We start from the raw sequence: 27,960 nt of genomic DNA, 5'->3' as shown, positions 1-27,960 counted from the left end.
TGGTTTCTGCGGTGTAAAGAGTTGTACAAAATGTCATATATTATGTATTTCCAAAGTCTAGCTCAATTATATCAAATGGGGTAACCACTGGCTCGTATGCTATTCCCCAATGTTGAAATGTGCTTTTCCCTAAAACTTGTTTCAAGGTATAAATATGATTTATAGGAACATTCACAAAAATCTTGATAAAAGCAGTGGAAGTATATAAGATATTAATTTTGCATTAGACAAAATACTAAATTCATTGACCCATCAGAATTAACAAACTGACAACATCGTACTTGAGAACTTTTCAACAAGATAAGATTTTTTTGCAGTTCTTAAATTTTATTGTGAGCACTGAAGTATGAATGTGCCCAGTATTTGATAGGCTGGTTACACAGACAGAAAGGCCTTTTAGAAGTCTCTCTTCAACACTGTGTGTGTGACATTCAACATACCTTTTTGGTGATCGATGTCCATGCACACAGTCATTTTTTAACAGCCTTGCCAAGAAGCATTGTCTTTTATGTCCTGCTTAATTATTGCTGGCTGTAGGAGGTCATGAACTTTGTGGGCAACTTTCCGACCATATTTAATAACTTTGAGCATTAGGTAATTTTTATGCATAAAAATGCATAAGCCTGTCATATATACATATATATATATATGATTTAAACCATGGAATTTGTATTAATTTGCTTGTAGTCTCCCTCTTACAGGCTAAATTTTTTACTTAACCTGCTCTCATTATCTTACCTTTTCATACTGTCTATCAATCCGTTCAGGTTGAACAACAAATACATTGTAAACATTGTGCCTTATCTTACTAGATACATGTATACCAGTATTACTCTTGCAAGATAGGCAAAAAAAGATGCAGTAACTATCAAAATTGATGTTATTTCCTTCTAGGTTGCATTGGCACTACTTGTCAAACACCAGGCAGAGTCTTTTAAGCTATATCAGATATTCTGAACACAGCTGTTGACTTAAAAAAAAGTAGAGTAATATTACCCTTTAGAAATCTCTTTTCATCTCTGCAAACTGTATTGGGTTATATTATCCTATGTATTTTCTTTCAAGTCTCTAATGTACAATGTTTTTTATGAGGGGTTTTCTATCCAAAGAATTCTTTCTTATCCCTGTGAACAAAATCAGTGTGTGTGAGATTTGAGATAAGACCCTGACGCGACCTTAGGTATTATATGTTCTCCCATCAACTTCTTTCCACATGTTTACTGAACTGAGGAAAAGAGGTCCACCAACACTTGAATGGTGCAATGGATCTCAAGTCGTGTTCAAGTCTGTTCTCACAAAGAAGATTTTAGTCTCCAAAAAGATGACCATTGATTGCAGTACCCATCTCTAGTGATCCTTGTATTTATGTTTACTGAAAAAAGGCAGGCAGGCACGCAGACAAGTGGGACTGTCGAATACTGAGTTGATGAAAAAGAAACAAGGTTTTCCACTTGGATACAAAGTCTGAAGAATAGAGGTCTGAATATTATGCAGAATCATGTAACAGGTTCCCTGACAATGACAATATGACGTGACTAAGAACAGGGATTTATCTGTGGGAAAAAAGCAAGGTCGTGGATTCTGTGGGTAGGGATTTGAGCTGAGTCCAGTACAAAGGCAACCAACATCCACCTTGAGTTAGAACTACAGAGCAAGTGACGAAAAAGGATTTGACAAGGTGTGAACTCTTTATTTTTTACACTTCAGTGCTGGAGTAAAAGAAATAGGGTATTGAGATCAGGTTTGAATTCATCCATCAGTAGAATGAAGTGGATTTAGATGACTCAAAGTCCAAACCAGAGCTCAGCGAATAAATGCCACCGTGCATGAATATTAGAAAAGAGCACATTTGATAGATATGGATTTATTGTTAAATTTGGCTGATGACACACTGGAGTGACCGTCACTCTGTCTGACCAGTAGACCAAGTGGTTATTAATAAGTACTTGAATAACAGTTGGATACATATTATAACTGGATTCAGGTGCTGCCAACTTTATAGCACACTGTGTAAAATACATTTCTAACTACAAGCCTGGTGTATATCATTGGCAGGCAACGAGGGAAATAACAGTGGAATGTAATATGATTGAAATGAATTTTGCATGGTGGAAACTCCATTAACCTTGAGAGGAGTGAGGTGTAGGATCATTTCGCTGCATGAAAAACTGTGTGAAGACTTTTCAAACATGTTTAATACTGCTATAACTTGGATGTATAACAGAGTGGTTGCAGGTTTGAAGAATTTGCTTGTGCAGTTCTGATGCCAATGTTGTTTAACCTCATTGGTCTATTTTGACAATCATTTTTGACAGTTACCAGCCAAGCAGCAGGCCACCTGAGCAAGTGAGAATATTAAGTACTTTCAATGTGCACACTAAGCTGTCATTTAGATATACATGTACCTGTAGACCTGTGCATCCATTAAAACTTGATCAAAAACTGAAAAGATTGTGAGGTGGGATGAAGAGAAATGATCCCATACAGGCCTGGAAGTATATACTAGTAGCATTTCTGAATGAAACTTTTCACTGAACAACACTTAAAAAGATCTGTACTCAGAAGCCTGAACAAGTAGAAGGTTAAGTGAGGATTTCTCAGGACCCTGATAAAGAAGTAAGAAAACTTGGCATTACTAGCACTGTGTTGACATCTACTTGCCATGAAGAAGCTGTCCAGACTGAAACAGTATCTGCTCAGACGGCTGGATGTTGTTGTGCAGAGAGGGTTAAGGGAAGATGGTAAGCACCTGAAGGCGCATTTCCAGCTGAGCTGTGACCGCTTAATTTAGTGTGCATATATGTTTAGTTAATAACAGGATTAATTTTTTCTTACCCGAGGTAGCAAACCCTGAGTTTCAGAGGTCAGTGAAAACTCACCTTTGTTATTGTACCAGTATGCCTCTGCCAGATACTGGGTACAGGGCGTCAGCTCTTTGTTCCAAAGGTTCGGTATTCTGATGGTTTGGTATTCTGAAAAAATAAAGGAGCCTTGATCTAAAATTGACCATTATCCTGAATTTCCATTGTGCTAAACAAAAAAGTTCGTTATATCTTTGCACTCTATCTGTACCTGTATGTTTATTTTGGAATAGCAAACCTTCATCATAGCCATCCTTCAGAATACTGAACTTTCAGAAAGTGGAAGCATACTCGGATACATCAGTGACACGTGAGAAAAAAATCCCAGTGAACACTGAAACTTGGGTGAAAGACACCCAACTCCTCTCATTTACAATATAGTGATGGTGGGTGGGACAACAAATAGATAAGATTGCCATTCTATGGTTTGAAGTGGTAAACACAGGCTGCTAAAATAGGATTGATTTATGAAGTCACAGCATGAGTGGAAATTGGTCGTAAGAAGCAAGGTACATTGCAAGGTCTACAAAGGTATCCTTTGGCATCAGACTCAAAAGTTAACTTTTTCATGGATTGAAGGAGGTTGACATTTTTTTTTTCTTTTCTTTTATTTTTTGAAGCCAAGGTCTATCTTACCATCCGAATCTGACCAAATATAAATCCCCTTTTCTGCTCTGACCAGACCAGAATCAGTGTTTTCATAATGGTATTAGTGCTGTGGTTATAGCTTCCTGGCAGTATCAGGCCACTTGGTGCAAGATATCAATTCCCCCTATTTCTCTGCAGTGTTTTTCTACAAGGTTGTGTGTGCAGAAGACATTGTGCAGTTCCTTTCCTAGTCCATATATCAGGAAATAATACATAACAATATTCATTTTTGTGTATATAAACTGAAAACTGACAAATATTTTATAACCCATGGCTTTTTCAACACAGCTAAATGACTTTTTCAGTTCAAAACACATTTGATAAACATTGCGTTATTATTATGTTTATATAACGAAAATTAGCTGTAAAACACAAAAGTGGATAAATGGAAAATTTCTACCAGTATCTCGGTTAGCTCAAACACAATAAAGGTTACATATAAAATTCAAATTTGCCAGTCACTAGGACGTGATGTTTGTGACGCACAGTTGTTAACATAGTAACTGATACATCTATTACCACAGCAACTCACTGTTGTAGAATAAACAGACATAATGAGTTGACATTTTACAGTCACACTTTTTTCAAGTAGGATCCAAAACATAATATAAAATATGAAATTCTGCTATATTTTTTTTAAATTTGGTTTAAGTTTGTTTATATTTTTTAACCATTTTACAAAAATGTACAGAAATCGGTGGTACCGTGAGCACTAGCAGTATTTTAGGATCAAATTTTTTTTTTTATTAGAACTTTGCAGTATGTGTGTTTATGCGTATGTGGGTGCATTATAAAGGACCCATTAATGGCAATTTTAGTGAGTGTGTTAGGGTAATATTCTTACCTGTGTTGTAGTAATTGTAGATCTATATTTATGATGCACCAGCTGTTAGATTGTGTAAGGTTCTGGATGGAAGGGAGGGCTACATTTAACTATTGGAGTTAAAAGAATTTCTCCCAGGTACACTACAGGTGATTGACAGCAGGTGGGCAGTGAGGTAGATTAAGTAATTTTCTGCCTGTTATAAAGCTTTTCACCAAAGCATTCCATTAACATTGGCATTTGTTGTCACAGATATCAAAAGCATATGGTAGTATTTTTTGTGACAGTTGACGTAGACGATTTAAGAGTGTCAAGTATTTGTAGTGAATACGAAGGAGAAGGATACTGAAGATAATTCTGTATTCCATACTGTATAGAAAAGTGATGAGTTATGGTGATAATATTTCTTTGAATGATAGTTTATGAGAAGAATGTATCTGTATGAACATGCAGGTATTTACAGCTACAATGTTGGGCACTTTGATACTCCTTTCCTTGGACTTGTGTTCTTCTCAGATCATTTTATCAAAAAAGCTAATATATATATATATATATATATATATATATATATATATATATATATATATATATATATATATATATATATATATATGACAATAGATCTTGCAGACACGTTTTGTTAAGGATGTTTGAATGAACGAACATTGCTATAGTTGTGATGGTGTTTAGTATTGTGTTAGTTGAGCTACAGGGTGATTGCAGCCAGCACAATTTTGTTGGTTTCTTGATCATCATTGTGCTGGTCTGTGCATAAAATCATTGAAAAATTATTCTTGTTTTAATCATTAGACTGCATTTTGATAAACCATTTCTCTAAGTCAATTATATATTAATTAAATATTTTTTAAGAAGTGAAATTAGTCTTATTTATATTTATACTTTTTCAGATGGAAAACCAGGCAAACATAAGTCGTATGATGAATTGGCTATGGCAAGATACAGTGACATACCAGGTAAGATAAAATTATTTTATTTAGATATAAAACCTTAAGTCCTGCAGAAGATTTGAGGTTGGCCCTGGAAAGTTTTAATTAAGGTTTTGGTGTTGACTGAGATTACTGGAACTATAATGTGGCCTAATGTCCCTCATGTCTAGTTAGTAAGTACCATGAACAATATGACACCATGAGTATGAACTAATTCTTTTTCGGTAAAATTTACTTAGATGGAAGATTGCTAAAAAGAATTAATCACCATTTGCTTTCCCCTTCCTCTCTCTCTCTCTCTCTCTCTCTCTCTCTCTCAGTGTGTGTGTGTACAAATTAGTGAACTACAGTGCCTATATAGTTCACAGTAACTTGTAAACTACAGCCTGTATGTTTTGACAGTATTTTTAAACCACAGAGGAATTCCCATAGCCTGCCAGCCAAGCATAATGACACTAACTGTGAACTGAGAGCTCTTACAACAAAGTAAGCTCTGTCCAAACTCTGTTTAATTTTAAAGCTTTTTGCAGATCACAAGACTGAAAATAAGTTGTGTTTGAAAACTGTTTCCTGTGTTAAAAAGCCTGGTGTAAATTAGAGAAGGAAGTGAAAGGAAATGCTCTGTTGTTTTCCAATTTGTGTTGACAGTTAAACACCCATTATAATTAAATAGATAGTGCATAACATATTAAGAATAAAATTGCTTATATTATAGAACTATCATAATAAAAATATGTATAGATAACAGGTTTCACATTAGAGGAATTGCACAGTTTTGAGAAATTCGTTTAAACTAATAAGTTATTGAGAGATTCAGGATAGATTTGTAAAACAAGAACAACATTCCATTTTTATATGGAATTATTGATCTCATCTTGGTTGTTTCCCTCAATAAAAATAATTCATTTTGCAATTTAAGATCATTTGAATAAAATATTGATGAAGCCTACTAGTATGATTGCGATTTTAAAGAATTTGATAAATTGTAATAAATACACAGTCACAGCATGCCTGTGCCATACAGTATTGTCCCTAGATAAATTTATCTATTGTTCCTGGATAAATTCATCATATAGAAACATTAAAGACTAAAAAAATAGATTCAAGAGAAGTTTCTTACCTTGCAACTTCTTCATTGAACTTCTGTCTGTCTGTTTTTTTCTGCCTGCTGTTTTTAGAGCAGTCCAACTCAAATGTTAATGGAGTTGAAATTAGTTTCATTAATATCATTGCTGTCTTTGGAACAGTTCCTTAATTATATATATATATATATATATATATATATCAGTATATAGAGAGCATCCCATAGAATTGTCAATATTCAAATCCCCATAAGGCATAGATCACAAAAGCACCTTGAACTGAAGGGAAATGAACAGTCAAGATAACCATTGTGATCGAGAATTGGTGATAAAGAAATTTTGTAAGAATGTGTACCTAAATATGCAAAGGCGCTATCCCCGTTCCATCTCCGATGGGTCAGTATATTGGTCACTGTCAGTGTGTATGGACAGTAGGCAGTGAGTTATATGAATGTAGTCCATGTGAGTGGCAGGGGCAGTCTGTACAGATTCTTGGTATACACCCCCTTATACAGAGAGCGCACCACAGGATTTTATTTTCTTCAGATCATTTGTCTTCGGTATATGTTAGATGTTTCATTAATTATTATACTTGGACATGTTTTGATTCATTGTAATATCAATTCATTGTTTTTATTTTGGAAAAACAAACATGATTGGTGTAAAATAATGTTTAACGATTGAAAAAAAGAAAGAAGCCTTGTCTCTGTGCAAGAGGGTATGAAAACTCTGTGGCATTTTTTTTTTTTTTTTTTTCAGTCCATGCCATTAGCCCACTGCCAAGGGTATAGGCTTTAATCATCCCTACCATCAGGCTACTGCCAAGGTGTTGCCGTTTTAAGTGCAATTTCCTTGTTTATTTCTCTGTGTTTTATAAACACTAGAACAGCAATAGTGTCATATCACATGGAAAGGCAAAGTTTGATCAAAAACAGATTTTTGGTGGAAAAAAGTCTACCTCATTATTTTGGGGGTTCTGGAACCTTTGAGGTTCTGTGCAAATTGCCAAAGACAAGTGGAACTGAAACTGAGGGTTATTAGTAAGAGTTATGCTTTTCTCTTCTTGGTATTGAAGTATTCTTCAAGGAGGAATTGTTTTGTCACTCACAATGGGTTGAATTCAGGATATAGTTCTGCCATGAAAAATAATTTGCAAGAGAATGCCTGTAAGAATCCAAGTATAATGTATCTATCTAAGTTTTTGACAGTGAGAGTATTTTCTTGATATTATTTTATGATATAATAACCATTCATCTAGTTTTATTATCCTCTGTTTGAAATATCAGTTACTGTATTTAAGTAGTAATCAGTAAATTTTAATTAGAATTATTAAAATAGGAAAAAGTGACATTTGCAGCATTTATTGATATCATATATATATATATATATATATATATATATATATATATATATATATATATATATATATATATATATATATATATTCTGTATGGATACTGAATAAAGTTATATATTTGTCAGTAATTTGCCCCCCCTCCCCTTTTCCTGTATAGACAGACAGGTATGTCACTGCCAGGCAGTTTCTTTAATGCCTGTGAGGAGTGACATGTTAATAAGATAGCAAAAAGTAGAATCAAATTAACCAAGGTATGTATAAAAATGGATTTCCGTGATAATTAAGATTTTTAAGATCACTAAGATATCTTCGGGCTAGTAGCCTTCTCTGAGATATTGCTTTGCCTAGAAGCAAATATCTATTGTAAGAAATTTTCTCAACTTCCTGAAATTTATTTTTAATAAAAGTGACTAGTCTCTCTCTCTCTCTCTCTCTCTCTCTCTCTCTCTCTCTCTCTCTCTCTCTCTCTCTCTCTCTCTCTCTCTCTCTCTCTCTCTATATATATATATATATATATATGCACTTCCTGACTTGATTTTCATCAGCTCTGTTTAGTCTATGGTAATCCCCATATCATAAAGTGTTTAGGGAGGGTAGGGTTGTATAAACCACTCTGTTATGCTTCAGATAGGATAAGGATATAGTGGAAACAAACCTTGTAGTTGAGGTTAAACAAACTGAAAGAGGTGCATTCATCATTTTGTTACTGTAACGGTGGAATCAGCTCTATGTTCTGAGGGTGTGTGGTATTCCCAAGGTTCGAAAAATGAAGGAGCCTTAGTCTAAAGTTGACTGCTATTTCAAAGGTTCCCTATGCCAACAAAAAAGTTCAGTATTCTGAAGGTTTGGTATTCAGAAAAGGTTTATTGATGGGATAGCTGCATTAGTGGCATAAGTGGGGCAAGCACTGACCGCCTTGTCAAAGAAATATATTTAGGAGACTTTTGCTTATTTGCCTTTTTTGTAATGTATGCAGATTTTGTGCATTTCCTTATGATTACAACAAACGGTAAGAATAAAATGTGTAACTCACCCCCCCCTTTCTTTGCTCTAATTACACTCTAAGCCCAATGAGAATATCTACTGTTGCGTTTTGCAAAAAATGCTTTGACTTTTGCCGCATTAGAACCCACTGGTGATTTGATTACTTTTTTATCTTTCCACTCTATCTGTAATGTCCGCCTATTTTGGAATAGGAAACCCTCGTCATAGTGGACCTTTGTTATAATGAACCTTCAGAATACCGAACTTTCTGAATACAGAAGCACACTCACTACAGGTGTGAATTAAGAAGGGGGGTATTGGATATTCAAAAATATGTCTAAATTTTATTAAAAGAAATTTATATGCCTTATATATTCCAAATAGGCTGAGAGTCTTCCAATGTTAAATCAGAAACCACATCCATTTCACATATTGAAAAGAATCTTTGGAAACAACTACAGTACATCACTTTCCAGAGAAGATAATGACTTGCAGTGCACAGTACTGTTGTGAGATGCTTTTAAGTTAACAGTCAAAGTTTTTTAACTAGTCAGAAACACTTGAGACTGGGTGGCCAGCATGTTTAAGAAACTTGGATGAGGAAACTGTCTTTTGCTGTTAAGAAAATGGGAAAACATCTTAGACTAAGTGTTCTTTGAGAGGTAATGTGACTCAGAAAAAAAGCAGTTCTGTTTTTTTTTTCTCTGTATACAGTTCAGAAATAATGAGTTCTTAAAAGTATCCCCCAAAATAAACTTATGTGTTGGAAGAAATCTCAGAACGCAGTAGTCTAACCAGGGCAGTTTATATTGTGCACGCCAAGCAAACAGAGCTTGTGTGAGTGAGAAAATGTTTAAGTACAGTCCTGACGAAAGTAAAAGAAATGTAGCATCTACCTGGATAATTGTTCTTGACATTAATGGGATGTTTTGTATAAGCTTTTTGCACATAACGTATATATAGACTTAAGGTAGAACATTATTTTATCTTTTTATGGATCTAAAGCACATGGATTCATAGGCAGACACTAGCTTGGAATTTGGCTTAAGGTGGCCAAAATATCTATGATGCAAATGACTTGGTAGAATTTGCTTTGAAATTGTAACCAATATGAATTCACAAAACAATCGGTAATGCATTTCAAAACTCAAGAAAAGATCTTTAGGATGTATACATTTACATGTTAAATTGTCATTTTGATAAAAAAAAAGAAAAAAATTCTTTTGTTGTCCATTTTCCAACTTAATGCAAAAGTTACTGAGGAAGAGTATACAGGGACCAAGATGCTAAATTTGTGTTTGCTAAAAGGATACAAATTCCTCAATGTTTGTTGATAATACTAAGTGTGGAACAGTAACAGCATAACTGGATATATATTACAGTGTACACACTGCTATCACCCTGAGGTTCAGATTAACAGAAATTCTCTTCTGTAACCATCTTTGGATTTGAGCAGTGAAAATCATTAGCTAGGCAAAAGCTGGACTCCTTACCTCAGCATCATTGAACATGGGTTTTTGGAAAATTCCTGTATTAAAGTATAACTTGAATCTGAATCCGCCCAAAAATACTATAAGAGAAACTCCCTAGAACTTTATAAAAATGATAGTATAGTCAACTGAGAATATGGCTGACAAAGTATGACAAAGTAGTCACATTTAGACCAACTTGTACTGAGAATGGACTCATCAAATTGGCATCATCAAACTAGCAATGGTTCTACTTGGTTTATTTAAGGATGCTCGTGCAATCTGATCATAAGTTGACGTCAGTCAGTCAGTTTTCGGTCCAGTTTAGTCCTTGTGTAAACATGACTGTAATGTTACAGGGCTGCCGTTGTGAAGAGTTTATAACACTGAGTGAGTGAGTGAGTAGAGGTGTAGACCAACTGAACACATATTCGTTAATGCCCAGCACTCATATACTTGATGGAGGGAGGAAGCTGTTTGATTTGGCAGTGATGACAGGTTGAAACTGGACACCAGACTGACCTTGTGGAAACATTTAGGTAACTTGTGGTGACAGAGGGAGTGACCAGGCTGAAAGGAAGATTGACCACGGCCAAACTTGCCAAAGAGATTGACTACAGAAGTATTTGTTTGATAAATATTGAGTTACCAAAAGAAAACAGTTTCCAGAAAGAATGATGGAAGAGGAATTGGCTAGGTTACTATAGATACAAAGGAACCAGTTAATGAACCACTGGTCAGTTAGAGAGATTGACCACTGAAAGAGAAAGATACGGAAAGGGAGGGGACTCCCAATAGAAATGAACTGTAGGTGAGGTGGTCTGACTGCTCATAGATCAAACAGAGAGTGAAGCTGCCTAGAGACATTGGTTCTGAAAATTGCTGAAGTTTATGTCAGATACCATTAAAAAAGGAGTCTAGTCATCAAGGAAGGAGAACAGCTGTGTGACACAGGCAGGAGAAGAGAAAGAGGCATATTTTGCATTCTGTGAATTAATATGTAGAGGTTTCAAGCACAGCTGAAGAGATTTTTAAAAAATGAGATGGAGAAAAAAAGTGATGGTTTGTTTAATGGATAGGAAGTCGAGATGCCTTTAGGGGAATTCCAAATGCTGACATGATGGAAATGAATTAAGTTGGAACAATTTACTTGGAATATACCAGCTCAAGATGATAACAAATATTTGAAAACAGGGATATAAAACAGTGAGACACATGTATGATATCTTCACGGGAAACTCAAATCTGGGATTATATACAGGAAAAATTATATGCAGATAGGCAGGGATTTTTTACTTCATAAATAGGACCATATTAATCACAATGTCCTGTGTTTCAAAGCCCCGTGACCAGCGTTGTAAGGAGATCTCTCTCCCCCTGTCCAACCCCCTCTCTACCCTGAACACGACAGGGACAACCAAAGGGGTCACCTTCCAAGTCGACCCTCGCATACAGGACCTGAATCAGACAGGATTTATTGAGTGTGAGACGTGGAAGGAGGCTGTAGGTAGGTTTAATATAATAAATAAGAGGTTTAACCAAAATAATCGACACTGTGCAACACGCCCAACTTATGTTTTGCAAGTTTCCAAGCGCTGCGTAATGGATGTATGAATGTACGTCAAAGTGCTATAAGCTAATGATTTAGTTTTAAGTGTGAAATGGAAAGTGTAAAGTGTGACAGTGTGTTTGATTTGACAGGGTGTTAGGTGTGACATTGTGTTTGGTGTGACATTGTGTTAGGTGTGACAGATTTTTCTGAAATTTGTCAGTATCAACTCTGGTCCCATTGAAGCCAGGCCAGGGAAATAATGTAAAGAGAAATTGTTAATATTTAATATCTGACATTATAATATATAGCAGGCTATACCTGTAAATCCATGATTCGAAAGGCTTCAGAGGAAGTCTTAAAACATGTGTAGATTGTAGTCAAAATGTGTCATATACCATATATAATTTTTTTCTTGGAGGTTTCCACATCCTTATTACCACTATAATATATTTCTGATTGGTAACAATGTGTATCCTTGGGAATTTTGAGGATATTCAATCAAGGTACCAAAGATACCTGTGGATACCCCCCCCCCCCCCCCCAATTTGACTATTTCATGTACTTTATTTAGGATTTTTCTTCCGCGTTTCTAAAATGGAAAAAATTCAGAGAGTTACAGGGAGGTTTTCATTTCTTGATCAAGTCTTGATATTTTACAATATTAATGCAAAGATTAAAAAAAATGGTTTTGATGGCTGAGACTATATGAAAATAAAGCTGTACATTTGTAGACAGAATAATGGGCCAGAAATTAATTTTCAGATTTAGTAGATGTTTTTATTGAAATTGATCAGCAGTATTATGTTACCAATTAAATGGAAAAGGGCCATTACACACCCATTCTGACCTACAAGAAGCCATGTTTATTTTGACTGGCACTGTTATCTCAGGTTTTCATTTTCACACCTTTATAATAAATTGGCAAGGAACTTTCTGAATATTTTTTTGCTCTAGGAAAAGTTTGCATTTTAACTTGTGTACCAGTGCTGTTTTTCTAAAAAAACTTCGATGATTTATGCACCTTAACACATATGCTGAAATAGCATTTTTGATAACAGACTTCTCTGATTTTACAGATTGTTCAATTACTCTATCTTGGATGGCATTGAATTTAAAGATTTGATAAAAATTTACTGAACGATAAAATGAAAATTGATTTTTAGTTTGATTTAAAAAAAAGATATTATCAAATGTTTATATATGTAATTGGTATTTTTGGTTGACGCGCTTCAAAAGTTTAACCCGTGTATTGAACATAGCCCTGAGATGCAAGAGAGGGCAGGAGCAAGATCTCAAAGAGTGAATTTTTTTCCTGAAATTGTTTTATGATTGTATAAATAAAAAGAATCCTCCAGAAATGTATAACTCCCTTACTGATGATTTAAAGACTAAAAATATTTAGTGATTTTTGATTTTCAGATGACAGGAAGGGGACCTGTTTTGTGGAGTTGTTTAAAAAAGAAGGCTGCAGCTTAGGACTTACAGTGTCAGGTAAGTTCTAACTGATGAAAAAAATTGCAGAAACTGTTCAAAATAGGTAATAACACTTACTGTAAGATTTTTAAATCGTTGGTGGATGTTTTAACAAGTATGTTATTTTATATCATTATGTAAAGATTTATTATAAAATAACTTCATTAAACTTCAATTTTTAGAACATTCACTGTTGAATACTTATATATTTGGGGAAATCAATACCCTGTTTGATATTGGCTTTAAATTTATTAATGCTTCAATAGGTTATTCATAAAGGTAAGTGGACACTGAAAAGATGAAAAAAGAATATTTTGATTGCATTTTCCAATCATTCAAGTAAACATATCAGTTGAGTGCCTTAGAATTATTTTATTTATTTATTTATTTATTTATTTATTTATTTATTTAGTATTACATGCAAAGAGTGCATCACAATTTATAACAATACCTTTTTAACCTATGGGGCATCTCTTATTATTATTATTATTATTATAACATGAACTGTCTTTGGGATGCTCTTCGAATGAACAAATGAATGAAAGAAGAAAAGATCAGAAGAGTTAGTACTTTTTCCCCACTGGTCTGACCCCTGGCTTAATGCCACACACATATTTCCTCTCCACTTCTCTTTAAGTAAAGGTCACAATAGAACAGGAAATGGCTATTTTTGATCTGGTAAATATGTCTCTTCAAAAACACATTTGGAAGGTCACTTTTTGACATAGGTCTAGGACATTGGCATCAGTGGGCAGACAGGAGCTTTTTTCCTGGAATTCTGCATTTTTTAATTCAATTCTGATGATTCCTGAGTTTGGTCAAAGTTAGGAGTTGGGTCCCATGATAAAATTAATGTTCAGAGTTTTTTTTTTTTTCTTTTTTTAAGCATAGGATCATGTCTGAGTGGGTGATTATCAAACTTTGCAGAAAAATATATATACTTTAGATAGTGACTTATTTTGTCTTTCATTAGGAAGTAATTATTTTTGAAAAAATTATTTTAGGAAACAATCAGTGTCTTTAGACATGAGTATTGATTTTTTTGTAGCAAAAATCTTTCTACTGGTTGGTGAAAAAATGATACACTGTCAGTCAGGTGGCTTTTGCTAGAAGCTATTACTGATAAACAGAGAAAATGATCAAAGATTTTTCTTCAGACAAAGTTAAGCATCACTAATACTTGCCAAACAGTTTCTTATTTTGATGTAGAGCTCTATCAGTATTAGTGTAATTATCCTCTGCATTTGCCAAGCAATCACTCTTTATTTTTTTTGATGTAAGGCCCCAGTAGGGCTCTGTAGGAGTTGGCGTAACTATTCCAAAAACCATCTCTCAGCATCCCGCAGATCGTAACATCTGCTCTTGCTCTATTGGATGAGTCATGACATAAGATAAAAAAAAGTCGTAGATAAAAAAGATACTTGATGTATGGTGTAAGATCTTAAGATATTCCCTGCCAGGGTTCTGGTACTTGTGGTTATCTAGAGTTTCTTCCATGACAGCCACGCCTCTTTATTGCACCACTGCCAACATTGGAAGTGAAATATGGGACAAACCAGGTTGCTCAAAACCACAGTACGGTCTTGAATAAAAAAGACATAGAAAAGGGGTATGGAAATCTGTGCGTATGTGTATGTGTGTTTATGGGGCTGAGGTGAGAAGTTGGGGGGGGGGGGGGGGTTAGAACAGGTGTAGTAGTACAATGGCTATTAGAAGTATAGGGTATAGGACTAAGTGTTTTATGGCATAACTAACCTATCTGACTTCAGTTTGGGATTCAGGTTCAAATGTTCTTTCTAATTTCTCCAATTATGCAACATATTAATTTTTTTTATGTTGTTATTTTTTTTACTTATTTTGCTCCATGTTAAGCTTACAGGCCGTCTTTTGATGTAAATCAATTAGTCTTCTTGTAGTCTTAGTTAGTCTGGACATAAACTGATAAATCGGACTAAAAAAAATGAAAAAAAAAAAAGGGCAGGTGGTGCACTAAGCTCTCCTCCCCTCAGCTGATGAAATGTGTTCATGTCATTCACCATCATAGTTTTCATATTTTAAGGTGGAGTAGACAAAGGTGATATCCCAAGAATCTCCAACCTCAGACCTGGCAGTATAGCTCACAGGTAACCACTGTGGCAATTACTCTGTAAATTTGGGCAACATGAAGTAGTACAGTAAATTTGTTGCAACAATAAACAGTTCTGTTAGTGATACTTATAAAATGTTGATTCTGTAGTTTTGAAAAGTTGGTTGAATTTGTGTCATAAGGTGCATTGTTCTCAGTGTCTGAAAATGAGAAATTTTTTAAGACACGATGAAGACTCAAAGTAAAATACTACAAAAAATAAGGAGTTTGAAAAATTATTTTAATTGCCATAACTGCCTTCTATCTTCCATATTGTAGAATACAGACTAGACTAAAAAGAAATCTATTGTAAAAGATCAGACTAAAAACTTTTCCACCATGAGTTTTTCAATTTGTTGATATAAATGTAATAAAGGTTTTTTGTCATAATTTTTTATTTTCAGAAGTGACCAGCTGGAAGTTGGAGATCTGATCATCTCTGTGAATGGTATCCGCACAGCGACGCTTGCACACAATGAGATTATTAATTTGCTCAAGAATGCTGGAGACAGGGTGGTACTCGAAGTGGAATATGAACTGCCAGATTATGGTAAAATGTGGATAAGTAAATCATATTGGCTGCTGGTTACAAATGTACCCGTAAAAGTTCATGCACACTGTGTGTTTTTCATTTTTCAGACACCCTTTAATATTTGTCATTGACCTTTAGTAAGAAAGCAGGTAATGGAAAGAATTGTGCATTTTGTTAGTGAGCTTTTTCAAAATAACTTATCCAGAGAGACTATTTGAAATTTGAAGTTTTTATTGATTATTTTTCAATTATTCATATATCAAATACTCTGATGGAAAAAAAAAATTATGATTTCACATTCTCAATGTTTACTGAGATCTGCTAGTCCAATTGAACACTGGGGTGTAAAGTAAATGTCATACACTGAATCTTATTCACACTTGTCCTCCCTGTAGCCCCCCAGAACAGCTTCACAGTACAGACCAAGGTGGTGGAGGTCAAGCTGGAGATGGACGACAATAGTTTTGGCTTCACGCTGAGGGGTGGAATATGCTCAGAGAGGATCAAGTGTCGCCCTCTGACGGTGACACACATAAGGCCAGGTGGCGCTGCTGACAGGTGGGCGGGAATACAAATGTCAATATTTGCAGCAGATATTTGGAGAAATTATTAAGTTATCTGTCTCAGGTTTTGACACACATGGTTTCTCTTTTAAACTTTATGTAAGTGTTCAATATCTTGCTGATAACTTTTTTAAAAAAATTCCAACTGATATGTTCTCTGGTGTTGAATTGGTTCAGTTTACCTTTTTGGTCATTTGCAGACAATTTGCCAAAATATCAACTGGTCACTTACTGTTCCTCAGATCTACTGGATTCAGGATCCAAAACTAAATTTTAAACATATAAAATTGTGAATGAAATAAACAAATGTTTTTGGTTTCTTATGTGCTATATCAATACGCTGAGAAGCTTAATAATAAAATCTGCATTTCCTATCATTCCAGGGAAGGCACCTTGAGGGCTGGTGACCGTATCCTTGCTGTCAATGGTATCGACCTGACATCTTCCTCTCTACTAGAGGCCCTTGATATCCTATACCACTGCAACCTGGAGGCAGTGTTCATGGTGGAATACAATGTCTCTATTATGGGTAAGAAAGGGTGGGGGAAGAGCATTAGGAACCCTCATGTCATATGAGATTGAGATTGTTGCTGATGATGTTGACGTTGATGATGATGATGATGACTTGGATGGAAATGGTGGTCATCTTCTGGCATCATTTGCACCAAAAACCAGATAGTTAATAAATGTGATGGGGTATTTCTGTCAGTACCTTTGCATGCTTTCACTAGCTGTTGTTGTCAACAAATGTGCATTAGAAACAACAGATTTTTCCTAAAGTCTCTAACTTTTGAGATCTGTGTCTAGGCATACAACTTTATTTCAAATAGCACAATTTGACCTATTCTCTGACACACATACATCATACATACTTGCAAAAATTTATGAATGCACACCTATTTATCAGAAATGAAACTTCCAAATGTTACAGATGCAGTTGAAAATGCCTGTGGTCCATTGTTGGTTGAGATTGACAAGACTCCAGGTGCCAACCTAGGCATAGTGTTACAGCTGTCCAATATCAGAGGAAGACAGGTCATCTGTATATCTCACATACGCCAAGCTAGTATAGCAGATAGGTTGGTATTGGTAATAAGATATGAGATGTGTGGTCACATCTCTTTTCTTATAATATGTCTGTAACATTATGATTGCAAATTACTGAAGCAATGTTTTTGACATTGTTAGGCAATATAGCTGTTTCCCTCAGCATTTTGAGTACTAACTCACAGCACATAATACATAGACAACTAATAATTTTAAGACTCATTTGCAAATTAGTTTTTCTTCTGTCTCAGAAAGAGATCCCATCATTTCAAAGAAACCATTGTTTAGTGTAAGTTCAGAATCAACTATTGTATATTCAGTTCAATTGTATTCAGTTCAATTGTTACTTATAATTTTTAAAAAATTTGGTTTAAAATATATAAATTGTTGATGTGAATATTTTACTGCATTTTCCTTATACCACAACATTGTACCATTTTTCACTGTACTCTCCAGATGTGGCGCCTTAAATCTTGGTGACCAGATCCTGTCTATAGACGGCACCAACCTGGAACACATGACGGTGGCTGAGGCTACCCAGCTGCTGAAGTCCAGTGTTGGAGAGCAGATCAAGCTGGAGGTGATACCACAGAGTCAGCTAAGGAGAAGTATCAATGGTATGGTTAAGCTCTTTATCTGTCTACTGATTCGGACTAAGGGAAAGTCAGTTTGAGTTTCGTGATAGATTTGTGTTTGTTACAGCATGTTTGCATGCACCTGTTTGTAGGCATATCTCATGCAGAGTAACAGAGGAAGGCATTTAACCAGAAAAGATCAGAAAAAAGATAAGTTAGATTCAGCTTGGGAGAGGTAATGATAAACATTCTTGCACATGTATACACAGACCCACACTCACAATCCTTGTCTGTTAGAGCTTTATGGAAGTTCAACACTGAAAGAAATATTAATGTTTTTCACAATTTTTTTCAGCCCTGCCACCACCCAAGACCACCATCTCCTCCAGTAACAGTTGCTCCAGTTTTGGTACCATGCAGAAATATGGTACCTTGACCTCTATGGGCACCACGGTACCCCCTAACCCCATGATGGGTACCATGGTCGGTACCATGAGGTCCTCCGTGGACACCTTGGGCAGGTACAACAGTGCCACTGCCAGGACGTCTGCCAGGTCGACTGTCAGGAAGACACAGAGTCTGAAGTGGTCGAGGGAAAAAGATAGGAAACAGTCCAGTTGTGAGTGGAAGTTAAATGTGGGCTATACTGTAGTCTTTGATCTTTCTGTGACATTGTTTTTGCTATCTAAAATGTTGTCTTTTTGTGCACTAAATTCAGCTTGCTAAACCCAATGACAGCAGTACTGTAGTTCAAGGTTATCTTTCTGTTTCAGTGTCACTGGTATCATCTCTGTCAGTGGCACCAACGGGACAAGTGTGTCACCAGGATACGTTAGAGGTGTCCCTGGTGGCCAATCATAAAGGTTTTGGCTTTGCTCTGGAAGGGGGAGTGTTCTCCACAGAGATGTTGTCAGAGCCACCAGCTATTAGTTATATTGAGAGAGGAGGTGTTGCTGAAAGGTTTGTGATTTGATAGTTTCAGAAACAGTCTTGTTAGACTTTGGCCAAAATTCCTGATTTTATGGAAAAGTGAAAAAAAAGTTTAAATAAAAAGAAAACGAGGAAAAACTTGCTGATGAAAAAAGTTCTGTTTACTGTTTTATAAATAAAAATGCAGTTTCATCCTTTTTGAATAAATTATTCAGCAATTTTTGAAAGAAGCTTACATTATAGAAATTTTAAAAAGTATGGCACCAACATGATGTCAAAAGTATTAAACATGAACAGAAATGAAAAACAATTTTTAATAGCTGAATTGCACATTTTCCAGGAGTGGTGTCATACAAGAAGGGGATCGCATCATTTCCATCAATGGCCAGTTACTGGAGGACAAAATAATGGAGGAGGTCAACCAGCTTATACGAGAATCAGGGAAGAGAATTACGCTGGAGATAGAGCTAGATATTGCGGGTGGGTCTTAGCTTGGGCAACCTGGATTAAGTTTTGGTCATATTGTTTAATGTTTATGACTCTATGAGCCTGGTCATCATTTTGTTGTGGAAAAAAAGGCAGTTTTTAATATGTTTTACACCAGTAGTTATGTGTGGATTTATCTGAAAATTAAGTAAGCCAAAACTTGTTTGCCTCAAAGTTAAAACTAATTTTTAGTTAGAAGTTCTTCAGTGAAACCAGGTCCTGTCCACAACTGAATGATTGTCAGTTTGTATCTGTACAAGGCTTTTGTTCACCCCTCTTATCTTGTCTGGAAAAATTTATTTAAATTTAATGCCAAAATTAATTTTATTTTTCAGATTCTGTAGTCCCCAGTTGTGGCATCTTTAATGTAAAGCTTGCAAAGAAGGGAGGCACTCTGGGCATCACTCTAAGCTGTAGGTATCACACCTTGTAACTGTGTGCATAAGTATGTGCATAGTGCGTGCATGCATGCCCTTGTACATGTATGTGACTAGATGTGACTACAGCAGGTGGCATGTTAATGTTATTTGGATTTCAGTTAAAGAAAATCGGCCTGATGATGAAAATCAGTCTAGGATAAGGATTTGTGTGTACATCTAACACATTGTTTCCCCTAACCCTATCACACCTCACACACACACTCAAATTTCTCTTACTTCCCCAGGTCCTAAGAATCGCAAGCCAAGTGACTGCCTTCTGATATCAGACGTGAAAAAGGGCAGCGTTGCCCACAGATGTGGCTCCATACACCCTGGTGATAGCCTACTGGCTGTGGACAACATACGCCTAGAGACATGCTCACTGGATGACGCATATCAGATAATACAGAACTCTGGTGATATTGTGACTTTGAGAATACGGAAGGATGAGACTTATGGAGGTGAGACATAGTGTGTAGTAGCTGAGTTAAACATATTGATATCATGATTATTGTACTTATGTGGTATTTGTATATCTTGATAAAAGTTTTGGTAGTCTTTGAATTGTATGACTTTAAAGATATTTGCTCATGAGACCAAAATTGTTTACAGTATTGCATATTTACTCTTCATAGAAATATCCTTTTTGTTGGAACTAAACAAAAGTTGACATCTCATTGTCAGAATAAGAATGTGCAATCAGTTAATGAATTATTTGATGAACCCATATTACTTTCAAGATGAGCCCAGTCCAGAGATGTCAGTGACATACACAGTGGAGTTACAGAGATATGGCGGACCACTGGGAATCACAATATCTGGTACAGAGGAGGCATTTGATCCCATAATCATATCAGAACTTACTGAAGGAGGACTGGCGGAAAGGTAAGACGTTCACACCCTTAATTTCAGAGTCTGTTTTAAACTCCTTGATCACCAGGTCTAGTATGCTGTTTTCAATGAGGAAGGTCTAACATGTGCTGGGTATGAAATTCCAGTAGAATCTGAAACTCAAGGTTGACACAGTTTGGCATGTTCAATGATATTCAGTGGCTAAATATCATTTATTTATATATTAACTGTTGACAACTGAGATGTGATTATTCAGGAGGTTTTGTGATTTCAGAACTGGTGCCTTGCACATTGGTGACCGCCTTCTCGCTATCAATGGACACACATTACGAGGTCGGTCCCTGTCTGACGCCATACACATGCTACAAAATGCAGGGGAGACTGTCACTTTAAAAGTCACTCGCCCAACCAGTGCCTGCACAAGTGAGTAAATAGAGCAGCTTATAATGATTAAGATTTCTTTTCAAATTCCTACCAAGAAAAATTTATGGAAATTTGAAAAAAAAAAAAAGAGATGCCAATTATTCCCTTGTACTGCTACATTTTGCTTTGTTGCAGGACGAAGACACAATGGAAATGAGCAAGGAAGACAACAGGTAATATTTTCGCAAAGGATTTTATTATCAACAATGTTGTATATAAACACTTACAGACTGCTAGTGTTTAAGTTGTTTAAAAAATAAAGAAATTGTTCACAGCATTAATTTCAGTCTCAGACAGTCTGACAGAATTGACCATTTAATAGTTTTTTTTAAGGAACAGATATAATTAAACTGATTTTCTACGCTTTAAGTTAATACTTATCATCTAACTCCAGAACCTGTACAGACACAGTTACACTGACCGCTATGACCACAACGTCCCCAGTGTGGACAGTGCTGTGGAGTCGTGGGATGGCTCAGGGGCAGAAAACCCACATTTAAAACCAGTGCTGCACTCTAGTGGAATTGAAAGCAGTGCCACAACTAAGAGTCCCATATCAACACATTCAGGTAATGTATTAAATCACTCAAAAGTAAAATTATGTAAATTTGAGTTCTTACATACCACACAACACATATGTCTCAGTGCAGTGTAAAATGCATGCCTGATCAGTTTTGGCTCTGACACAGACTGGATGTTGACACTCTTGCAGCCCTGAGGAAAATACAGTCCAGCTATTGATGAAGCACTGAAAGCTAACACACAAACAATATCTTTCACTGCCAGACCAGGAACATTACCCTTGCTTCAACCTCTAAGTGCTGAGTGCCTAACATGGAGTCAGTAGTGTTGAAGCAGGGGTGATTACTAATTATTGTACCACCAGCGTTAGCGCTGGCGGTACACATGGTTTCGGTCCCGTCCGGATCGTTCCGCCGGCTCCGCCGGACGGCTACCGTTACCGCTTCTCCTCCTAGACGGTAAGGGCCCCCGTACCCATCTCATGGATTTAGGTCACCTATAACCTCAACTCGTTCCACGTAAAATTTGGGCTTTGTCGGTATTGGGGTCTGGGTGTGGCACTCATTGCAATGCACCCTTGTCTAAAAATGGCAAAATTAAATGCTAATTATCTACCCTACGGAAGGAGTTATGGGAAAAATTTCTATAGACGGCTTTCCAAAAGTCATATGTGTAGATTTCAAATATACCCTTGGATTTGACCTTTGACCTCTACTTCAAGGTCAAATGGGCCAAAATTTTCAAAAAAATGAAATTTTTTACGAAAAAATTTTTTTTTTCCCTGTTATTCAGACACCACACAGACTTAACCAATAATATTATTGGAAAGTGTTACCCTTTAGGTCATCTTTCATCTCCATGAATTTGGGGTCAATCGGTGCATTTTCACGGGAGTAGCGGCCATAAGATACCGAAACAGAAAACTGTCTCTAATTTGGGAACCGTTAATGCTAGAGACCCATTCTTTTTTGCATTTTGTAGAGCATGTAAAGCCCAACACTGGAGGTGGTCTCGGTTTTTTTGTATTCCATACGGTTTTCGAGTTACGCTGTATCAAAAAGTACATATTGGTGGTAAAAGCAAAATGTGCAGTACGGTAATGGATAATAAATTTTGAACTCTGGAAAAATAAAACATAAGGCTTGGCAAAGCAGACAACTTGTGTTCAAAAATGACATTATTTCATCAAATTTGAACTTCTGAAACTTCAGAGCACCTCCTATTTCAAGAATTTTGACCAAAATGACATTTTCTTTATTTTAATTAATTTTTTCTGTACGAAATTTAAGGCACATTATAGTAACTCCAAAATTATAACATCTAGTCCCTTATATCTCCAAAACTGGCAGAGATAGGTCCATAGTTACTATTGAAGTTGAATAAGAAGTCATATATTGGCAATCTTACTATGACCTAGAAATTGACCTTTGACCTACTTTTCACCATGAACTGAACTTTGCAAATTTTTCTTCCCTTTTATCTCCAAAACTGGCAGAGATAGGTCCATAGTTACTATTGAACTTGAATAGGAAGTCATATACTGGCAATCTAAATGTGACCTTAAAATTGACCTTTGACCTACTTTACACCATGAACTGAATTTTGCAAATTTTGCTTTCCTTTTATCTCCAAAACTGGCAGAGATAGGTCCGTAGTTACTATTGAACTTGAATAGGAAGTCATATACTGGCAATCTATATGTGACATTAAAATTGACCTTTGACCTACTTTTCACCATGAACTGAATTTTGCAAATTTTGCTTTCCTTTTATCTCCAAAACTGGCAGAGATAGGTCCATAGTTACTATTGAACTTGAATAGGAAGTCATATACTGGCAATCTAAATGTGACCTTAAAATTGACCTTTGACCTACTTTTCACCATGAACTGAATTTTGCAAATTTTGCTTTCCTTTTATCTCCAAAATTGGCTGAGATAGGTCCGTAGTTACTATTGAACTTGAATAGGAAGTCATATACTGGCAATCTAAATGTGACCTTAAAATTGACCTTTGACCTACTTTTCACCATAAACTGAACTTTGCAAATTTTGCTTCCCTTTTATCTCCAAAACTGGCAGAGATAGGTCCATAGTTACTATTGAACTTGAATAGGAAGTCATATACTGGCAATCTAAATGTGACCTTAAAATTGACCTTTGACCTACTTTTCACCATGAACTGAACTTTGCAAACTTTTCTGCCCTTTTATCTCCAAAACTGGCTGAGATAGGTCCATAGTTACTATTGAACTTGAAAAGGAAGTCATATACTGGCAATCTAAATGTGACCTTAAAATTGACCTATGACCTACTTTACACCATGAACTGAATTTTGCAAATTTTGCTTCCCTTTTATCTCCAAAACTGGCTGAGATAGGTCTATAGTTACTATTGAAGTTGAATAGGAAGTCATATACTGGCAATCTAAATGTGACCTTGAAATTGACCTTTGACCTACTTTTCACCATGAACTGAACTTTGCAAACTTTTCTGCCCTTTTATCTCCAAAACTGGCAGAGATAGGTCCATAGTTACTATTGAACTTGAAAAGGAAGTCATATACTGACAATCTAAATGTGACCTTTAAATTGACCTTTGACCTACTTTACACCATGAACTGAATTTTGCAAATTTTGCTTCCCTTTTATCTCCAAAACTGGCTGAGATAGGTCTATAGTTACTATTGAACTTGAAAAGGAAGTCATATACTGGCAATCTAAATGTGACCTTAAAATTGACCTTTGACCTACTTTACACCATGAACTGAATTTTGCAAATTTTGCTTTCTTTTTATCTCCAAAACTGGCTGAGATAGGTCCGTAGTTACTATTGAACTTGAATAGGAAGTCATATACTGGCATTATAAATGTGACATTAAAATTGACCTTTGTCCTACTTTTCACCATAAACTGAACTTTGCAAATTTTGCTTCCCTTTTATCTCCAAAACTGGCAGAGATAGGTCCATAGTTACTATTGAACTTGAATAGAAAGTCATATACTGGCAATCTAAATGTGACCTTGAAATTGACCTTTGACCTACTTTTCACCATGAACTGAATTTTGCAAATTTTGCTTCCCTTTTATCTCCAAAACTGGCTGAGATAGGTCCATAGTTACTATTGAAGTTGAATAGGAAGTCCTATACTGGCAATCTAAGTGTGACCTTGAAATTGACCTTTGACCTACTTTTTATCATGAACTGAACTCTGCTAATTTCTTTCTCTTTTAACTTCAAACTTGACAGAGATAGGTCCATAGTTACTCTTGAACTTGAATAGGAAGTCATATACTGGTAATTTACTGTGACCTTGAAATTGACCCTTGACCTACCTTACGAAGAACTTAAATTTGATTGTACCATATATATTTTTTGCAATAGTTAAAAAATTCTTGTTGATTGCATTTTTACAGCTTGTCAAGCACAAAACTGGTGGCTGTGTCCCTTATTTTGTGTATGTGGGGGTCTATACGAATGCGTTTGCTCCAGCTGGTGGTACAATATTTGGAGGCGGTATCGCCTCTCTGATCCTCTAGTTGGTCATTACATTGCTGTTAATATTGCTCATCATAGTTGATTTATTTAGAAAAAAAGGGAATGATTCAGATACAATGAACATTTCTAACCTAATGCATGCTCATTGAACTTGCCTATTGAGTAAAACAAATTGTAAACGGTACCTTTACATTTAATGTACTTCAAATTTTTTTCACTATCAAGTTATATATATTTCATGCACAAATTTAACTGTTTCTTAAAAATTATTTGTCAAATATTGATTTAAATATTCTGATTAGGTGTTTCAGGTAATTCCAACAACAGCAGTCGTAGAAGGCAAACAAAGGACAGTGATGCTGACGAGTGTGACTCTGACAAGGAGCTCCACATTTCTGAGGATGATTGGGAACACAACAACTATCCCAGTTACGCAAACAAACATAGACAACGCTATAATGATCGAACATTTCAAGATTCAACCAATTTCAACCAGTCAGATCTACTGAGGCAAATTGATGACACCATGATGTTGAAAGAAATCCACCGAGCTCCCAGCAGCTCTGGCAGCATTGAGCGAAACAGGGACCCGTCCGACTTGTCATCCTTACAAAAAAACAATTCCTTAATCTCATATGACAATAGTTCTGTTGTTCCTAAGAACTTCAGATCTGCAGATAGGGGGCAGGGCAATCACAGGACCAGCCAAGACAATGTAGCTCCAACGCCTGTTGAACTTCATAAACTGACGCTCTTCAGGGAGCATGGGGAAGACTTTGGGTTCTGCCTGTCAGATGGATTGTATGAAAAGGGGGTGTTTGTCAGCGCAGTGCGGCCTGGTGGACCTGGGGACAGAGCTGGGCTCAGAATGTATGACAGAATTTTACAGGTAGATGGCAGTATTATTTCTCATCCTTAGTCTGAATTGCATCAATGTATGTGATATGATTCACTTGTTAGTTGGTATTCACAGATAATCACAAATTTTTAAAGTGAATGGTTGAAAATTTAATTTCATGTTGCTTGCTGTAGATGCCATTAATATTTTATCAAAGACAGTGAAATTCATGACTCATAAAAACCATGGAAAGTAATATATCATGGAGTGTAAAATGGTACAAGTCATTCCCAACTTATTTTAAAATATCCCTGGGCAGTGATAGCACATCCTCATGGAGTACTTAGATATAATTTCTCAGTTACCAGCAATTCATCGTCACTGGTAAGTTTAGCTGGGGAGGAAGGGCACAAAGATAAATAAATCTACCTCATTTTACTTGGCAAAAATTTACTCCCCTTGATCTGCCATTGATTGTCCCACCTGACACATTTTACAACTAAAACACTTCATGACAACTAACACATTTTTCTCTCTTACCAGGTAGCCACCACAATGACCAGAGACTTTGACTGCAGCTCCACTGTTCCATTGATTGCTGCTGCTGACACTGAACTTTTTGTAGTAATATCAAGAAACCCATTGTCCCAGAGCAATGATGGAGGGGGTGCAAGCAGCTCTTGGCAGGGCTTAGACAATGAGTTGGATGAATTATCTAGAAGTATGAAGTCCTCAAAAACTGTTTGAAAAAAGTTGTGGAGGACTTCATAAAATTATTCTTGATTTACATTTTATGTACAGGGTAAAGTTTATGAATATGAGTGAAGAAAAAGTTCCGCTATATTTTCCGTAAGGGTAAAATTTCAATATTTCTTCTTAACAAGCTTTTGTTTTTGATATATAAAGGAGCAAATCATTGATGTGCTACATTAAACATTTTGCACTATCAGTGGTTACTTCATCACTCATAAAGCCAAGCAAAATGGAATTTGTGTAAGATATTGATCAGTTATTTCTAATCTATCTCTCAGGAAACCTTTATATTGGTGCTCAGATTTTGTCATAAATCTAGTCTTTACAGCTGAAAAAAAGAGAAGTATCGGAGGGGAGTAGACTACAGTAATGGCCGATCCTTTTATTAATAATAATCCAGGATTTTGTTTGGTGTGTTTGGAGCAGTATCAAAAAGATGCATTTTAGAGTTACTGCTTTTATTTGAAAAGATAACTTACAAATACCCAACATGATTAAAATAATTGCTGTGCAATTAATATTTAGGAGTGAATCACTATTGGTGGAATTGCAAAAGATGCATATATTAATGTCCAATGATATTGGCATAATGGCAAAAATTCATATAATAATGTCCAATGATATTGACATAATTGCAAAAATGCATATAATAATGTCCATTGATATTGGTATAATTGCAAAAAAATGCATATAATAATGTCCAATGATTTAAGAGATATTTGTACTCTTGTCAATTTATACTTTTTACTGTACTGTACATGCACTAGCATATATGGGCATAATACAACGGAAAATACAGAGTACCAGTACATGTATATCCACATAATATAACCTTTTTTATTGCTTTGTGTTTTGAAAATATTCTATGTATATTCTTATTTTATTGTAAATTTTTTTATTTTTCTTTAAAATACTGAGCATTTGTATGTGTATTTCTGATCACTGCATTTATATGAGAATTATGTATGTACATATATACAAGTTGCAAGTGTAATAAATTGTGTATATTAAATAATGTTAAACTTGTTGTTGATCATAAAACAAAATATTTCCCCACATTTGCATGAAAGCTTCTTCAAGAGATCAGAACTTGTCTTGCTTGAACATCTTTTATTTCATAAATTTTTGTAAATGATTTTGTACTGAAATCAACTGTAGAAAAATAGATACTTGATTATTTCTTCATTTAATTATCGTTCACTGA

At 35.6% G+C, this 27,960-nt stretch overlaps 1 protein-coding gene across 4 annotated transcripts in view; it reads left to right on the top strand.

The window, feature by feature from the left end:
* The window catches only part of LOC106164037 (glutamate receptor-interacting protein 1-like), a 29,351-nt gene extending 1,580 nt beyond the window's left edge, over positions 1–27,771 (top strand). The window contains exons 1-20 of one of the 4 annotated variants that reach the window (XM_013541789.2): positions 1,436–2,741; positions 5,241–5,306; positions 13,143–13,214; positions 15,256–15,319; positions 15,726–15,871; positions 16,249–16,411; positions 16,800–16,945; positions 17,348–17,495; positions 17,920–18,080; positions 18,394–18,657; positions 18,812–18,998; positions 19,309–19,448; positions 19,790–19,867; positions 20,119–20,334; positions 20,614–20,758; positions 21,000–21,148; positions 21,284–21,321; positions 21,543–21,717; positions 25,468–26,054; positions 26,547–27,771. In XM_013541789.2, the coding sequence (XP_013397243.2) occupies positions 2,663–2,741; positions 5,241–5,306; positions 13,143–13,214; positions 15,256–15,319; positions 15,726–15,871; positions 16,249–16,411; positions 16,800–16,945; positions 17,348–17,495; positions 17,920–18,080; positions 18,394–18,657; positions 18,812–18,998; positions 19,309–19,448; positions 19,790–19,867; positions 20,119–20,334; positions 20,614–20,758; positions 21,000–21,148; positions 21,284–21,321; positions 21,543–21,717; positions 25,468–26,054; positions 26,547–26,750 (3,228 nt within the window). In that variant the 5' untranslated portion in view covers positions 1,436–2,662 and the 3' untranslated portion in view covers positions 26,751–27,771. Of the gene's footprint in view, positions 1–1,435; positions 2,742–5,240; positions 5,307–10,488; positions 11,679–13,142; positions 13,215–15,255; positions 15,320–15,725; positions 15,872–16,248; positions 16,412–16,799; positions 16,946–17,347; positions 17,496–17,919; positions 18,081–18,393; positions 18,658–18,811; positions 18,999–19,308; positions 19,449–19,789; positions 19,868–20,118; positions 20,335–20,613; positions 20,759–20,999; positions 21,149–21,283; positions 21,322–21,542; positions 21,718–25,467; positions 26,055–26,546 lie in introns of those variants that run through there. The other 3 variants (XM_013541791.2, XM_087014825.1, XM_087014824.1) reach the window with 3 other exon arrangements.
* Positions 27,772–27,960: the final 189 nt, after the last annotated feature.

The sequence above is a fragment of the Lingula anatina genome, chromosome 6, assembly GCF_051362555.1.
Source record: "Lingula anatina isolate TDL-2025a chromosome 6, LinAna3.0, whole genome shotgun sequence".
Lineage (NCBI taxonomy): Eukaryota > Metazoa > Brachiopoda > Lingulata > Lingulida > Lingulidae > Lingula > Lingula anatina.
Note: the sequence above shows the minus strand (reverse complement) of the source record. Positions and strands in the feature narration are given on the sequence as shown.